The 17,909-nt window shown below is 34.5% G+C and overlaps 1 protein-coding gene across 5 annotated transcripts in view; it reads left to right on the top strand.

Annotated features, from left to right (window-relative positions):
* Positions 1-17,909, top strand: part of WDSUB1 (WD repeat, sterile alpha motif and U-box domain containing 1) — a 74,492-nt gene that overhangs the window by 25,203 nt on the left and 31,380 nt on the right. For 4 of the 5 annotated variants that reach the window (XM_007183126.2, XM_007183125.2, XM_007183124.2 and 1 more), the window contains 5 exons: positions 1,584-1,617; positions 2,881-2,921; positions 3,002-3,108; positions 4,150-4,329; positions 12,724-12,864. In XM_007183126.2, the coding sequence (XP_007183188.1) occupies positions 1,584-1,617; positions 2,881-2,921; positions 3,002-3,108; positions 4,150-4,329; positions 12,724-12,864 (503 nt within the window). The remainder of the gene's footprint in view (positions 1-1,583; positions 1,618-2,880; positions 2,922-3,001; positions 3,109-4,149; positions 4,330-12,723; positions 12,865-17,909) is intronic. The other variant, XM_007183128.2, reaches the window with a different exon arrangement.

Below are 17,909 nucleotides of genomic sequence, written 5' to 3'. Positions count from 1 at the left end.
TGTCTGCAGGTCTCTGCCCATAATCTCTAGTCTTCTTGCCTAGATTCAGTAGACTCTTAAAGAGTTCTTCATGTTTGGCCTTTTGCTTCTCAAGTTCATTTTTATACCTCATCAGCAAGTGAACCTATTTCATTGCCATCATGGCTGGCTATCTGTTGCTTACAAGACTGTCTAATGATGATTCAGCTTCTCAAGTGATATACATCATTAGGATGAGTTAGTTCTAATTGCACTAGTGATAGTCTCACAAAGTGGAAATTCCTTTTAGTTTGTTTTAAGGATGCTAAGAAGTAATGAAGTTTTCCCTAAGAATTTTAGATGTTCCAGAAATAATACTTTGTACTTTGAGAAATTTAGGACTAAATAAGAGTGTCTATAAATCATGTCTAGCATATACATATTAGCTGCTAATATAATTTCTCAATGTTTTTTGGCTGGAATTTAACATTTACTGCTATAATTCTGTTTTTTGATGCCAGAATGCATTTATATGCTTCTCATTTGCTTGTATTTTATTTTATATTGAACAACGTATAACTTCTATTTTGAAATTATGGCGAAGATTCTGTAGTCAAAATCCATCACCAACACTGGAGAGACTACTAAATAAGAAATTTTAAGTCTTATTCAAAGGAATTTTTTTTTTTTTTTTTTTTTTGGTGGCATGTGGGATTCTAGTTCCCCAACCAGGGATTGAACCTGAGCCCCCTGCATTGGAAGCGCTGGGTCTTAACCACTGTATTGCCAGGGAAGTCCTTAAAGGAATTTTAAGCCTTCTAATAGGTGTGACTCCTGTGGTCAGACTGTAATCAGCTACCATTTAATAATAATAAGTACAAATACTATTAAAGTTGTACAGAGAGCAGTAACACTCGTATTGTTGATATGTTTTCTTGCTTTGCAACATATATCGTGGCATAACAGCTGTATCGGGGGAAAATATCATGTAGAAACATATTTATCTGTTGTTCTCAATTAAATAGTTTGTTATGTTATTGCATTTTTCTTTGTATGATGTTTTTTTTCACCACTAGAAGAAACCCAGATGGTTGTTTTAATTTTTATAGCATTGAAAGAAACAATGTAGGGTCCATATCAAGTTTCGAATCATAATTTTCAAAAATGAGTCACAATCAAAACATATATACGTATTGATTAGTAATTAAGGCACAGCCATATCAATAATAACAATGCTATTTGGAACAAAAATCAAGTAGAATGTACTAGCTTTTCCTTGTAGTATTTTTTCCCTTCGAGTTACTAACTTGATATGAGATTGCGTCTTATTTATACATTACAAATGCTTATTCTGTTTATGGCTATATAGCATAAATAGCATGTGCTAGCATTTAATAAAGTTTATAATTTTCTGATAAATTTGGTGTTTGTTATATGGCATGTAGTTTTTTTAAATAAAAGTTTATACATATGAACAAAAATAGATTGCATTCTGAATGTGTGCATATCAGTATTTCAGCCTTTTCTTAAAAAGTTATTAAAATGATTAAAAAATACTAATTACGTAAATACTGTACTTTGTTTTTATAGAACTTTCACCCATAATCTTTTTTTTTCTTTTAAAGATCAGTGGATAAGTCTGTCATAGTGTATGATACTGTAAGTATTTCAAAATCTTGTGTGATCTGTGTAAATTATGTTTGCTTATTAGGCTACTGAGCTTCAAGTTTAGCTAGGCAAGATGAGAAAAATGTACATATTTTTTCTGTTTAGGATGCCCAAGAATATAATATATACATTTTCAGAAATGCTAAAATAGTTATGCAGGTAAGGTATTGGTTCTGAGACAAGCCCTTAAATATTTCAATAATGGTTTTAAGATAGACAGATGTTTAGTCTGATCAAAGAAAATATAGATTTAAAGAGCATCAATATTAAAAAAATCACTTTAAGTCAATTTTTCTTAAACTCTTACACCAGGTTTCCATAACAGCAAAGGAATGTTTACCCGAGGGTTTTGGGAAAGTATAGCTGAAAGCTGAAAGTGGCTCTATCACTTTAGAGTCCCACCTGGATTTAGAGACTAGTATAAGAAGAGTAAGTTATAAAGGATTTGGAAAAATGGGGCTTTTTGGTAGATGCATGTGAATAAAGACCAGGTTGCATAAATATGAAGAAAAATGAACGTTTAATATATAGTGAAGGTATAATTGACAAAAATATTCTCCAAGAGAAATCGGTGTTGAGTGGGACCTTACAGTGGTTCAGCTTAGGTTGTAGCTATGCCAGCAAAGAAATAGAGATGTGAATTATCAAAGTGTAGTGGGTCAAACAAGGAAGCTAAGCTAGTCCTCCACACAGCAGTTCAAATTATTGAGTTCTGGCAGGAAGTGGGAAAGAGTACTCAAGTGAGGTAAAATAGATCCTTAATATTTCTCAGGAGATTTTCACGAGATTTTACATTCACAGAAATAGCTATAATGTTAAATTTTCTCCATAAAATATGTATATGAGTCTCAGTTAAATACATCTAGATGTTGGATGGCCAGCTAAGTGTACTCAATATTGAAATGACTAATTTCTACTCACTGGTCTGCAGTGGGTACAGTCAAATGCCATAGCAAAAATTCAAATTATTTCATGGTTACTATTAGTAAGTTGAGACAAATCAGCCAGGACTATATTATACTAAAAATTTCAGCAGACAGCAGTGCTGATAATTGAGAAAGAGTGAAATAAGTACTTGATAATGTTATTAGTTATAAATGCTATTCTCTATTCATTGGGTAAAGTTTTGATTTATATTAGTGACTCATAATATTAGAATACATAGAGTGTATAAACCATTCAGGTCAAACAAGTCTTTATCAGTAGCTTTACTCTTGCCTGAGTAAATATAAAGCTGTTTGTGTTGTTTTTCAGAATACTGAAAATATACTTCACACCTTGACTCAGCACACCAGGTCTGAACTTAACCTCACTTTGTAGTAATATAATTAAAAAATTGGTCTGAGGATATATAATAGTTGTTTTTATTAACTAGGTATGTCACAACTTGTGCCTTTGCACCCAATATCCTTTTACTTGCTACTGGTTCAATGGACAAAACAGTGAATATCTGGCAGTTTGACCTGGAAACACTTTGCCAAGGTTAGTAAGGATATCATGTGTAACCCACTTCAGCACCATTCACCATTAAAATGAGAAATTCAGTAATTTTTTGACAAATTATTCATGTTGCTTTTCTCAATATAAAGCATACATCCAAATTTAATATAATTTAAAAATAATTTTAGAGAACCCAGTGTTAAAGTTAACCCAGACATCTACATTAAAACTGTTGGTAAATGCTTTTGGATGCACATTCATGTATATCATACCTCCCATAGTTTTGTAAGCTCTTTATTTATACTCCATACTAATTTTTCAGATAAATATAGCCTAGAACAAAATAGAAATGATAGTTTTATCTTGTTGGTTTTATTTTTGGTTTTATCAAGCAACATTGACACATAATTTAGGAGTTTTATTTTTATCACTGTCAGAATTAACCAATTAGTGGTGCTGATATGCAGATGACAGATCACATATAATACTTCTGCTGATATGAATTTTTTTTTTTTAATTTTATTTATTTATTTCTGGCTGTGTTGGGTCTTCGTTTCTGTGCGAGGGCTTTCTCTAGTTGTGGCAAGTGGGGGCCACTCTTCATCGCGGTGCGCGGGCCTCTCACTATCGCGGCCTCTCTTGCTGCGGAGCACAGGCTCCAGACGCGCAGGCTCAGTAATTGTGGCTCACGGGCCCAGCTGCTCCACGGCATGTGGGATCTTCCGGGATCAGGGTTCGAACCCGTGTCCCCTGCATTGGCAGGCGGATTCTCAACCACTGCGCCACCAGGGAAGCCCTGCTGATATGAATTTTATATAATAAAGATAAACTTTTTCTGGAGTGAAAAATGTTCCGAAAGAGTAGCATTTAATGTAGCATTAAATAATACTTTATACGTAGTGTTATTTGATTTTTAAAAATTTCTTAAAGGATGTTAAAGTAGAAAACACAGATTTAAGAAAATTTCATTTACTTTTTAGTACAAAGTGAGAATGTTTATAAAGGATATACTTTTTCTTTTGCTTGTTGTTTTTTCACTTACTTTTTGTTTGTGGGGTTTTTTTGGTTTGTTTGTTTTTTAAGCAAGGATTGCAGAAGATCAACCAAAGCAATTTACTGAAGATTGGTCAGAGGACGATGTCTCAAACTGGCTTTGTGCACAAGGATTAAAAGACCTTGTTGGTATTTTCAAAATGAATAACATTGATGGACGAGAACTGTTGAATCTTACAAAAGAAAGTCTAACTGATGATTTGAAAATTGGTAAGACTAGTGAAAGTTAGGCAGTCTTAAAAACAACTTTTAATAATTTACTCTGAGATTGGTTTTAATTGCATTAATGGTTTCCTCTTAATATTCTAGCATGGTAGTAGTTCTGGTATATGTCTGTGTATAGAAGTATAGTATATTTTTATTAGATTATGGAAAAGAAATGTTACATACTGTTTCTTTAGGTAATTAAAGCTATCATGTAACTAATTTTTAAAATGTATATATTTTTAAAATTGTGATATAATTCATCCTTTTATAAATGTACAGTGCAGTGACTATTCAGAGTTGTATAACCATCACCACTCTTTGATTCCAGAACATTTTCATCACTTCAGAAAGAAACTCCATTCCCATTAGCAGTCACTCCTATTCCTTGTCTCTCTAGCTCCTGGCAACCACTAATCTACTTTCTGTCTCTAAGGATTTGCCTGTTCTACATTTCATAAAATGTATGGCCTTTTGTGTCTGGCCTCTTTTGCATAGCATGTTCTCAAGGTTCATACATGTTGTAGTATATATTAGTACTTCACTTTTTTATGGCTGAATAATATTCCACTGTATGAATTTATCACTTTTTGTTCATCCATTCACCAGTTGATTGGATTTAGATTGTTCCCATTTTATAGATTTTATGAAAAATGCTTCTATGAACATTCATATACAAGTTTCGTGTGGACATCTGTTTTCAGTATTCTAGGGCGTTACCAAATCATACTGACAGAACTTGGCCGGAAGAAGATGTCTCCTTTTGTGATTGGGAGTTGGGAATGAGTGTTATTAAACTTAATTGCTCAGGAAGAAAAGACCCTTTACCAGCTTGAGGGCTAGTAGCCCCTCAGTATGGGCAATGAGCAACATTTGGGTATATTTACTATAACTCTGAAAAGGCATCTGGCTCTTAATAAGATGACAAATTAATAAGATGACAAATTAAATAGGCCATCAGCTCCTGTACCCTCTTCCCCACCCCTTCCCCATCCCTGGAAATGCTACATAATTGAAAACTGGTGGAGTCTAGATACAAATAACCATCAAATATACAAAACAAAACTCTGAAAACTGTCGAGTGGAAGTGGTGGATCATATGGTAACTCTGTGCTTGCATTTGAAGAACTGCCAGGCTATTTTCCAAAGCAACTGTGCTTTTGTATGTTCTCACCAGCAGTGTATGAGGATTCCAGTTTCTCTGCATCCTCATCAATACTTGTTTAGTTTTTCAATTATAGCCATCCTAGTGGTTTCTCATTGTGATTTTGATATGCATTTTCCTGATGACTAGTGATGTTGAACAACTTTCCATATGCTCATTGGCCATTTGTATATCTTCTTTGGAAAAATGTCTGTTCAGATTCTTTGTCCATTTTAAAAACTGGGTTATTTGTCTTTTTATTGATGAGTTTATATAAATTTAGATACTAGACCCTTAATCAGATATATGATTTGTAAATATTTTCTCCCATTCGGTGGGTTATCATTACACTTTCTTGAAAGTGTCCTTTGATGCACAAAAGTTATAAATTTTGGTGAAGTCCAATTTATCTGTTTTTTTTCTGTCATTACTTGTGCTGTAGGTGTCATATCTAAGAAGCCCAAACCTAATCCTGAATCTTGAAGATTTACACCTGTGTTTCTTCTATGACTTTTATAGTTCTAGCTCTTACATTTAGGTGTGTGATCAATTTTGACTTAATTTTTGTATATAATGTGAGGTAAGAGTTTAGCTATATTCTTTCAGATGTATATATCCAGTTGTCCCAGCACCATTTGTTGAAAAGACTATTCTTTCCCCTTTAAATTGTCTTGGCACCCTTGTTAAATATCAGTTGACCATAAATGTGAGGGTTTATTTCTGGACTCTCAATTCTATTTCACTGATTTATTTGTCTATCCATACACTAGTGCCACAGTGTCTTAATTACTATAGCTTTGTAGTAAGTGTTGAAATTGAAAATTGTGTGTCCTCCATCTCTGGGTTTTTCTTCTCCCCAGGATTGGTTTTGCTCCTTTGGGTCCCTTGGCATTTCCATATGAATTTTAGGATCAACTTGTCAAATTCTGCAAAAAAGCCACCTGACTTTGATGGGGATTATACTGAATTTCTATGTCAATTTGGGGATTATTGTCATTTTAACAATATTAATTCTTCTAATCCATAAGCACAGGATAATTTTATGTTTATTCAGGTCTTCTTAATTTCTTTTTCAACAATGCTTTGTAATTTTCAGTGCACAAGTCATTTTTTCTTAAGTGTACAATCCTCTGGTTTTTAGTATATTCACAGAGTTGTACAACCATCACCACTATCTAATTTCAGAACATTTTTATCCCCCTAAAAGAATCCCATTCTTTCCTCTTTCTAGCCTCTTGGCAACCACTAATCTATCTTCTGTAGAAATAGGATCTACCTATTTTGGACATTTCTTTTAAGTGGAACCATACAATATGTGGCCTTTTTATCTGGCTTTTTTTATTTAACCTTTCAAGGTTCATCCATGTTTTTGTATGTGTAAGTACTTCCTTTTTATGGCTGAATAATATTCCATTGTATGGCTATACCACATTTTGTTTATCCACTCATCAGCTGATGGTCATTTGGGTTGTTTCTACTTTTTGGCTGTTATCAATAATGCTGCTGTGAATATATGTGTATGAGTTTTTGTGTGAGTATATTTTCATTTCCCTTGGATATATGATTAAAAGTAGAATAACTCTACATATACCATTTTGAGGAGCTGGCAGACTGTTTTCCAAAGCAGCTGTACTATTTTGCATTCCCACCAGCAATGTGTGAGCTTTCCAATTTCTTCACCTCTTTGTCAACACTGGTTATTACCTATCTTATTGATTATAGCCATTCAATAGATGTGAAGTGGTATTTCATTGTGGTTTTTGATTTGCATTTACCTAATGATATGGAGCATATTTTCGAGTGCTTATTGGCTGTTTATATATCTTCTTTGGTTAAAATTGGTTTGTCTTTTTATTGTTGAATTGTATGAGTTGTTTTATGTGTTCTGGTTACTAACAATACATCCTTATCAAAAACAGTTTGAAGTCTTAGTGTTGTGCTCTAATGAACATAATACTCAGACACTTAGCAGTATGCTCTAGTAAAATCTTAATTAACCAGAAAGCTTAGGAAATAGGATGTCCATAGTGAATTTACTGTTAATGAGGAGTCAAAGAGCAAAAAAAGTGTTGAATTTACTGTTAATGAGGAGTCAAAGAGCAAAAAAAGTGTTTGTTATAGAAAATCATTCTAAAGTATAGTAGTATACTTTCATTATATAGTAAATATAGTATGTGAACCTATTTAAGTGTCTTGGAAGCTTATGGCCTTTTAAGAAGTTAATAGAATGATGATTTTGTGAAAATAATTAGAATCAGATGGTTTTGTACTCAGGCCATACTGTGAAAGTTATTTTTGTATCTCTAGTAACTTATTTCCTTTATAATTTATAATTTACTCTTTCTTCCTGAAAGTAGGTAATAGAGTACAGGTTTTTTTTTGTTTTTGTTTTTAAAGTTCTGGTGAATTTAGCATGTTCATTTGCTGATTTCTCATTACTCTCTCACAATAAGTTTTAACAATACCTTATCACACAGAAGCACATGACAATATAAAATAATAATTTCAGATTTCAACAAAGGATGTTTCAAAACATAAGAGAGCATAGTAAAAACAATAGCAATAGAATTCTGTCCCAATAGCCCGATAAATAAAGTATAAGAAATTCTTACAGGATTCAGTTAATGGCCTGAAATAGTTTTTGAAGGTGAGTCTCGGGTTTAGTAGTTATGATCATTCTGAAGTTCGGTGAAACAAGTTTTGGAACTACCAGGCTCAAGCCAAAATTGAAATATAATTTAAATAAGTCTGCTGTGGTCTAAAAGCTGAATTAGGAAGATCATTATAAATGGAGACAAGAACATTGCATACTCTCTAGTAAGTAAGGGATTTGCTTTGTGTTTGTGCTTAAGATTTGGAAAGTTAGCAAATACAACAAATTAAATACAGAATAAATTAGTAAATTTTTAAATAAATTTTTAAATAAATAATTTTTTTCTACATCATTCTAAAGTATCAATATTTTAAAGTTTTTGCAAAATTATAAAGGGTCAGCAGGCTAACATTAATCTTCTATAAGTGCTGCTTTAAGCTACAGTGGATTTCTGTTAGTCTTGAGTTTTAAGAAAAGTAGGCTCTTCCTCAAAACAGTAAATTGGAGTAATAGAGAAGTGAAATTGGGTCTAGAAAAAAATGTGTTGAGGCAAATTGATGAGTATGTGATAATGAATTTTACTCTTGTGATGCATAACTATTTTACTTGCATTTGCTTTTGTGGTACAGCTGTTAAAACGGTTCCTATGTCAATGTGAATAAATACGAATTTAACATTCATCATATGAAGGAAGTTAATTAATTTTCAGTGAAGTATATTGGAGTGTTAGGGAACAAAGTAGTATATCTATTACGTTTGACACTTAAAAATTATTTTTAAGGAGCCAAGCAGTCTATCAAATCTTTTTTCAATGAGCCTTTGTAAATATACAATAAAGGAACCTTCTGTAGATTTGAGTATCTGTTGGAACCTGGTGTTTTAACCTAGAGTAATAGTCCTTTTCTAGGATAGTGTTAATGAAAACTAAGGGTACAATAGACACATAGTTTTAGGTAGGAAATAACTCCTTATATCTAGTGCTATATTTGCATAAGGAATATCCAGAAAGAGATTACAGGTACAAGAGATCCTTGATATTAAGAGAGGTATGTCTTAAGACATGTGTATCCATGAATTTGTGAACTCTATGACAGCCTTTAATATTGCAACCAAAAGGCATAAAGTATGAAGATAGAGCAAGAAAGTCTCTTTGAGATGTGATACTAGGCAAGCAGTAAGTCCACTAACTAGCCACGTGATTTTCATCTGCAGTTCGGCTTCAGTTTATATCCAGGCCTCAGGAATATTGCAAACTGCTACCTATCCTGGAGTTTGGAATTGCTGTAGACAATATAATGGTAGAACCATGGAATGGCAAATGACAAGGAACTACTGTATATCATGTCAGTCCTTACCCTTATATTCAACTAATTATCAGTCATAGATTCTTAATTGGGAATGAGGTTTTTTCAAAGCGTTCCCTCTTCTTTTTATTCTTGTCTTTCCAAGAAACCGTGAAAGCACATGAGACATTTTTATCATTTTCTGCTTTAAAAATTATTATATCAGGGGCTTCCCTGGTGGCGCAGTGGTTAAGAATCTGCCTGCCAATGCAGGGGACACGGGTTCGAGCCCTGGTTTGGGAAGATCCCACATGCCGCGGAGCAACTAAGCCCGTGAGCCACAACTACTGAGCCTGCGCGTCTGGAGCCTGTGCTCCGCAACGGGAGAGGCCGCGATAGTGAGAGGCCCGCGCACCGCGATGAAGAGTGGCCCCCGCTTGCCACAACTAGAGAAAGCCCTAGCACAGAAACGAAGACCCAACACAGCCATAAATAAATAAATTAATTAAAAAAAAAATTATTATATCAAATGCTTTTTAAAACTTTATGCACCAGCTGTCTTAACATCGTCAGATTTTGGAAGTTTCATGTTTCAAATCCTAGTAATACTTCCTTATGTAGACTTTCACTTGTTGCCTAACTGCATATACTGTTAAGTAACAAGAACATTTACCATTTTTTCTTTACACACAATTGAAGTGAAATAGTCCTTTCACAGGTATAGGTCTGTGCACTGACCTGCTGTTAGAGTGGGCATAACCCTTCCAGTTCAGCTGCTGCTCTCAAATTGGCCTACCCCAGTTTCCTGAGAGTAGGGCATTTCGGGGTCTCCATTCCTCAGGCCTATCAGATGTCCTATTGCTTCCGCATTGATATCAATCATAGGTCTTATGGATGTTGGTGGTTTATTCTCTTCCACTTACAGTGGGATTCCTGAGGATACCCTGCTACCTTGTTTTGTTGGAAGTGTCGGTGGGATTTGATTTTGCTATCTCGTTGCTCTGTTTTTATGTGGGGATTCAGAGAAGTTTAAAAATTATATTGCTTCTATCACCATCTTCTCTAAGTCCTTTAAAAAATCCCTACTGTACCTATAGTTGTGTGTCCCTTTTCTTTCCTAATATAGTTTTTATGTCTTGTTTTCTCTTGATCTTTCAAGTCAGAAGTTTGTTAATAAAATTTATCTTTAAAAAATAAAAAGTTTTAAAGTTTTTTTCTCCAAGAGACCAGCTTTTGATTCTGTTGTTCTGTCTCAGGGCATTGCAGAGGTGATTCAGTGACCAGCCCAATGGGCTGTAATTGTTAGTCCAGGCCATAGCGCTCTCTTGTTACCCTGCCTCCAGCTCATGCTGGCGTTGCTGCCTTAGCAATGATATTTACAGGACAAAGTTGGGGAGAGTGAAGGCTACAAGTAGAAAGGTATTTCTTCCATTTGTGTACACAAATCTCTGCTTTAAGCTATTTCCCATCCCCTACTCTGGAACCTAGTTACTTCTGTTTCCTTGAGGGTTTTTGGAATTTTGTTTTGTATTTTTGATGGTTATTTGTGTCCAGACTCCATCAATTCTCAATTATGTAGCATTTCCAGGGTTGGGGAAGGGGTGGGAAAGAGGGTACAGGAGGTGATGGCCTATTTAATTTGTCATCTTATTAATAGCCAGATGCCTTTTCAGAGTTATAGTAAATATAGCTAAATATTGCCCATTTCCCGTACTGAGGGTTTACTAGCCCTCAGCTGGTCAGGGTCTTTTCTTTCTGAGCAATTAAGTTTAATAACACTCACTGCCAAACACCGATCACAAAAGGAGATGTCTTCTTCTGGCCAAGTTCTGTGGATATCATTTGGTAACTGCTTGCCTGAGGGCATTCTTAAATGACATTAAAATTAGACAAGGGTAACACACAATTTAACCTTTTCTTATCCAGTACCTTTTGAAATAGGGTTTCTATATTCTTTATTAATAAACATTCTAAATATTGGCACACATGTATATTTGACAAGGTAATATATATATTGTTTTCAGAATATTAAATACCTCTATATCCTTATTACATGTTGTATAATTTTCCCCTTAAATGATATGACTTAATTATGTAATTATTAACGTGTCTAATTAGTCTAATTATAAACATGTTGTGGTGCTTTTAAAAAATTGTTTTAAAAATCCTCAGTTTTGTTTCAATGAGTTACATAGGAGGTAAGTCATAGGAAAGCAGTAAAGCAGTTCCTAAGATGTAGGCAGCTGCTAGGTTGACTTGCCATACTTCCATAGATATGGTCACTGAGTCCAAATAGATTTGAACAGTTTATTACTCGAGGCACAGCAGGCAGCATGAGCTTCATATTTAAATTGGTTGCCCTTTCCGCCTAGTCTTGTGGGGGCAATTTGTGTTGGTGTCATAGCTGAGGAACCCTGAGTTTATGAACCCCCCCCCCCACCACCAATCTTATAAAGGGACTGCTAGCAAACTAGTCCAAGAGGAAGACATTATCTTTGTACTTGTCAGGAAACAAATCTGCCCTCAGACTGGGAGGGAAACACTATCTCTAGCTTCCAAGTAAGTTTGCAGACATCCTTGAAAAGATTGCTAGACAAAAGGTGTCATAAGGTGTGTATAAACACTATGGAGAATTACCTTCCAATCAGAAAGAAAGTTGATTTGGCTTTTTATGGGAACTCTGAGGTGTTCTGAAATGTAGTTCTTTTTTCCTACCCACCCTACACCCCCAAAACACCTCCACCTAAAATAGAACTGTCAGCTAGATTATCTAAAAATAAAAACAGATAATCACACTAAACTTCCTAAACTTAGTTGTATTAATCTTCCCAAAATTAAAAATTAAGATAATTTTAAAAACTTAAGATAAAAGTAATACAGATGAATGAAACGTATGTGTAGAGTCTTGGACAAACATATGAACTTTATTTGAGATTGTGTTTCATATGAGAATCAGCAAATAATATACCCAATTTCATAATGTTTATAAATATAAGACAATTTTTATATTATCAAATTGAACATCTTTAAAAATGATTTTTAGGAAATTTTTTGTTGTCTAAATAAATTAACCTATAATAATGAGCCTTTTCTGATTTTGTGTGGTATATTAGTATTTGGGCAATCTGAAATTCTTGAGGAACTTTGAGAATCTAAAGTTATTTAGAATAAACTTTCTCTTGCTGAGTTATTTTAATCACACAGTATTCTATACTACAAATATTGATTAAAGAATTTATAAAGAAAAGGTTCCATGTGGTAAAACAGAATGTCTGAAGATTTTTGGTTGTAGTAGATGAAATTTCTCTTTGTTTGCTGAAGACTTGCATAAAGGTTACAAGTAATAGTTCTCCAGCCCTAACAGAATAATTTCTTTTCAGAATCTCTAGGGCTGCGTAGTAAAGTTCTGCGGAAAATTGAAGAGCTCAGGACAAAGATAAAAACCCTTTCCTCTGGAATTCCTGATGAATTTATATGTCCAATAACTAGGGAGCTTATGAAAGATCCTGTCATCGCATCAGGTATGTGATGCTATTCTAAATTTCAGGGCATATTATGTACTAAATGAATAAATAATGTAGACAGGTCACAGAAGTTTGTTTAAATGTGAAACTTTTTCAAAATTACTTTATTTCTCATAAGTTCTTTCTTTTTTTTTTCTTTTTAAAAATTCCTTAGATCTGAGGTGAACTATTGAACATTGTATATTTCTTAATGAATAAAATTGGATGGAGCAGGTTTGGATAAGATTAGAGACAAAAGAAATAAGCTTGACAAGCCTTACTTAAACTTGTGAAATATGTATTTAGTTACTAGAATGTATAGTTAAAATATTGTTTTTTAAGATACACTGTTGAGATCTATTATATTTATTTTGTCTATCATGAATTTAAACAACCTTACAGAAATAAGAATTTAAAGGTTATAAAGTTACATCATTTCACATTAATTTCTAATCTTTGTCAATGAACACAGACATACATACTTTACATAGTTGTAGTCAGTGAATCCATATTGTGCTTTTTATTTTTAAGACTGTTATATACATTTCTGAATATTGACTTAGTCTACATAATTTTCAGTGTTAATAACTTTACTCCATTGTAGCTCTATGCTACATTTTGACTCTTCTACTATTTGGTGCATGTATATGTTTGAAAAGCTTTATATTGTTAATAGCATTGTGCTGATATCTTGGTACTCCTTTCATTGTGTTGTTAGCATTACTTAGGGGTATTTTCATGACATGTGTTCCCCAAAGCAGAATTAACCAATCAGAATATTTTATGAATGTTAAAAAGAACAGTTTTGATAGTTCTTGTTAGATTTGTTATTAGATTGTTTTCTAGAAAAAAATATTTAGAATGCTACCAGAAATGTATGTAAGTGTACCTGTCTTTCCAGTTTTGTGATCATTGTATTTTAGAACTCATTTATTTTTGCAAGTTTAATACTGGTTTGAAACTGTATTCCATTTTTTTTTAATTAATTTTTTTTTTTGCTGAATTTACATTTATTTACTCTAATTTTGTTTGTTATGCCAGTAGTGTACTTTTACAGTTAAACTAAATTATTGTTAAACAGTAGGTAAAAAAGCTTAAAAGTCTTTAAGGAAGTGTGCACATGTGGGCCCCTTTCTATTTGTTTTTATTTCCCAGAAATCTTTAGACTGCCTCATTTCTGGTCTGGATCAGTTATAGTGGAGGCAAAATTCCACTACAGTGGAGGTGTAGTGGAGTGTAGTCTGAGAGTGAGTTGATGGTTGATGGGGGTGATAATAAACTGGGACTTATGTCCTAACCTTACCCAGCTCATCAGAGAGACAGGTATACCAGATTTGGGGAAATCTGTAATTAGATGCAGGCATTAATTATTTAAATACATCTTTTCTTAATTGTAGTAAAATACACATAAAATTTACTGTCTTAACCATTTTTAAGTGTATTACACTGTTGTGTAACCTATCTCCAGAATTTTTTCTTCTTGCAAAACTGAAACTATCTATACCTTCTTGTTTCTATGAATTTGACTATTGTACATATCTCATATAAGTGGAACCATACAGTGTTTGTCTTTTTATGTCTGGCTTATTTCATTTAGCATAATGTCCTTGAGGTTCATCCACATTGTAGCCTGTGTCAGAATTTCGTTCCTTTTTAAAGCTGAATAATATGCCATTGTATGTGTACACTACATCTTGTTTATCCATTCATCCATCAATGGATGTTTGGTTTCCTTCCAGCTTTTGGCTATTATGAATAATGCTGCTGTGAACAGGGATATACAAATATCTCTTTGAGTTGCTGCTTTCAATTCTTTTGGATAAATGCCCAGAAGTCGAATTGCTAGGTTATATGGTAATTCTTTTTTTTTTTTCTTTTTTCTTTTTCTTTTTTCTTTATTTATTTTTCACATCTTTATTGGTGTATAAATGCTCCACAGTGTTTGTGTGCTGCACAACAAAGTGAATCAGCTATATGTATACATATATCCCCTCCCACTTGAGCCTCCCTCCCACCCTCCCTATCCCATCCCTCTAGGTCATCACAAAGCACCCAGCTGATCTCCCTGTGCTAAGCAGCAGCTTCCCACTAGCTATCTATTTTACATTTGGTAGTGTATATGTGTCGGTGCTACTCTCTCACTTCATCCCAGCTTACCCTTCCCCACCCCGTGCCCTCAAGTCTGTTCTCTACGTCTGCATCTTTATTCCTGCCCTGCCACTAGGTTCATCAGTACTGCTTTTTAAAATTCCATATATATGCGTTAACGGTATTTGTTTTTCTCTTTCTGACTGTCTTCACTCTGTATGACAGATTCTAGGTCCATCCACCTCACTACAAATAACTCAGTTTTGTTCCTTTTTATGGCTGAGTAATATTCCATTGTATATATGTGCCACATCTTCTTTATCCATTCATCTGTCGATGGACACTTAGGTTGCTTCCATGTCCTGGCTATTGTAAATAGAGCTGCAATGAACATTGTGGTACATGTCTCTTTTTCAATTATGGTTTTCTCAGGGTATATGCCCAGTACTGGGATTGCTGGCTCATACGGTAGTTCTAGTTTTAGTTTTTTAAGGAACCTCCATACTGTTCTCCATAGTGGCTGTATCAGTTTACATTCCCATCAGCAGTGCAGGAGGGTTCCCTTTTCTCCACACCCTCTCGAACATTTATTGTTTCTAGAGTTTTTGATGATAGCCATTCTGACTGGTGTGAGGTGATATCTCATTGTGGTCTTGATTTGCATTTCTCTAATGATTAGTGTTGTTGAGCATCTTTTCATGCATTTGTTGGCCATCTGTATGTCTTCTTTTTTTTTTTTTTTTTTAATTTTTTTTTTTTATAGCTACTTTATTTATTTATTTATTTAATTTTTGGCTGTGTTGGGTCTTCGGTTCGTGCGAGGGCTTTCTCTAGTTGCGGCAAGTGGGGGCCACTCTTCATTGCGGTGCGGGGACCGCTCTTCATCACGGTGCGCGGGCCTTTCACTATCACGGCCCCTCCCGTTGCGGGGCACAGGCTCCAGACGCGCAGGCTCAGTAGTTGTGGCTCACGGGCCCAGCTGCTCCGTGGCATGTGGGATCTTCCCAGACCAGGGCTCGAACCGGTGTCCCCTGCATTAGCAGGCAGATTCTCAACCACTGCGCCACCAGGGAAGCCCTGTATGTCTTCTTTGGAAAAATGTCTATTTAGGTCTTCCGCCCATTTTTGGACTGGGTTGTTTGTTTTTGTGATATTGAGCTGCATGAGCTGCATGTATATTTTGGAGATTAATCCTTTGTCAGTTGCTTCATTTGAAAATATTTTCTCCCGTTCTGAGGGTTGTCTTTTTGTCTTGTTCATGGTTTCCTTTGCTGTGCAAACGCTTTTAAGTTTCATTAGGTCCCATTTGTTTATTTTTGTTTTTATTTCCCTTTAGGAGATGGGTCAAAAAGGATCTTGCTGTGATTTATGTCAAGAGTGTTCTACCTGCGTTTTCTTCTAAGAGTTTTATAGTGTCTGGCCTTACATTTAGGTCTTTAATCCATTTTGAGTTTATTTTTGTGTATGGTGTTAGGGTGTGTTCCAATTTCATTCTTTTACATGTAGCTGTCCATTTTAGCCAGCACCACTTATTGAAGAGACTGTCTTTTCTCCATTGTATATCCTTGCCTCCTTTGTCAAAGATAAGGTGACCATATGTGCATGGGTTTATCTCTGGGCTTTCTATCCTGTTCCATTGATCTATATGTCTGTTTTTGTGTCAGTACCATACTGTCTTGATTACTGTAGCTTTGTAGTATAGTCTGAAGTCAGGGAGCCTGATTCCTCCAGCTCCGTTTTTCTTTCTCGAGATTGCTATGGCTATTCAGGTGTTTTGTGTTTCCATATAAATTGTAAAATTTCTTGTTCTAGTTCTGTGAAAAATGCCATAGGTAATTTGATAGGGATTGCATTGAACTACCCTGCTTTGGGTAGTATAATCATTTTCACAGTATTGATTCTTCCAATCCAGCAGCATGGTATATCTCTCCATCTGTTTATGTTATCTTTGATTTCTTTCATCAGTGTTTTATAGTTTTCTGAGTACAGGTCTTTTGCCTCCTTAGGTAGGTTTATTCCTAAGTATTTTATTCTTTTTGTTGTGATGGTAAATGGGATTGTTTCCTTAATTTCTCTTTCTGATCTTTCACTGTTAGTGTATAGGAATTCAAGAGATTTCTGTGCATTAATTTTGTATCCTGAAACCTTACCAAATGCATTAGTTTTAGTAGTTTTCTGGTGGCATCTTTCAGATTTTCTTTGTATAGTATCATGTCATCAAAAACAGTGACAGTTTTACTTCTTCTTTTCCAATTTGTATTCCTTTTATTTCTTTTTCTTCTCTGAATGCTGTGGCTAGGACTTCCAATACTATGTTGAATAATAGTGGCGAGAGTGGACCTCCTTGTCTTGTTCCTGATCTTAGAGGAAATGCTTTCAGTTTTTCACCATTGAGAATGATGTTGGCTGCTGGTTAGTCATATATGGCCTTTATTATGTTGAGGTAGGTTCCCTCTATGCCCACTTTCTGGAGAGTTTTTATCATAAATGGGTGTTGAATTTTTTCAAAAGCTGTTTCTGCATCTATTGAGATGATCATATGGTTTTTATTCTTTGATTTGTTAATATGGTGTATCACATTGATTGTTCTGCATATACTGAAGAATCCTTGCATCCCTGAGATAAATCGCACTTGATCATGGTGTACAATCTTTTTAATGTGTTTTTGGATTCTGTTTGCTAGTATTTTGTTTAGGATTTTTACATCTATATTCATCAGTGATGTTGGTCTGTAATTTTCTTTTTTTGTAGTATCTTTGTCTGGTTTTGATATCAGGCTGATGGTGGCCTCGTAGAATGAGTTTGGGAGTGTTCCATTCTCTGCAATTTTTTGGAAGAGTTTGAGAAGGATGGGTGTTAGCTCTTCTCTAAATGTTTGATAGAATTCACCTGTGAAGCCATCTGGTCCTGGACTTTTGTTTGTTGGAGGATTTTTCATTACGGTTTCAGTTTCATTACCTGTGATTGGTCTGTTT

This window comes from Balaenoptera acutorostrata, chromosome 8 (assembly GCF_949987535.1).
Source record: "Balaenoptera acutorostrata chromosome 8, mBalAcu1.1, whole genome shotgun sequence".
NCBI lineage: Eukaryota > Metazoa > Chordata > Mammalia > Artiodactyla > Balaenopteridae > Balaenoptera > Balaenoptera acutorostrata.
Note: the sequence above shows the minus strand (reverse complement) of the source record. Positions and strands in the feature narration are given on the sequence as shown.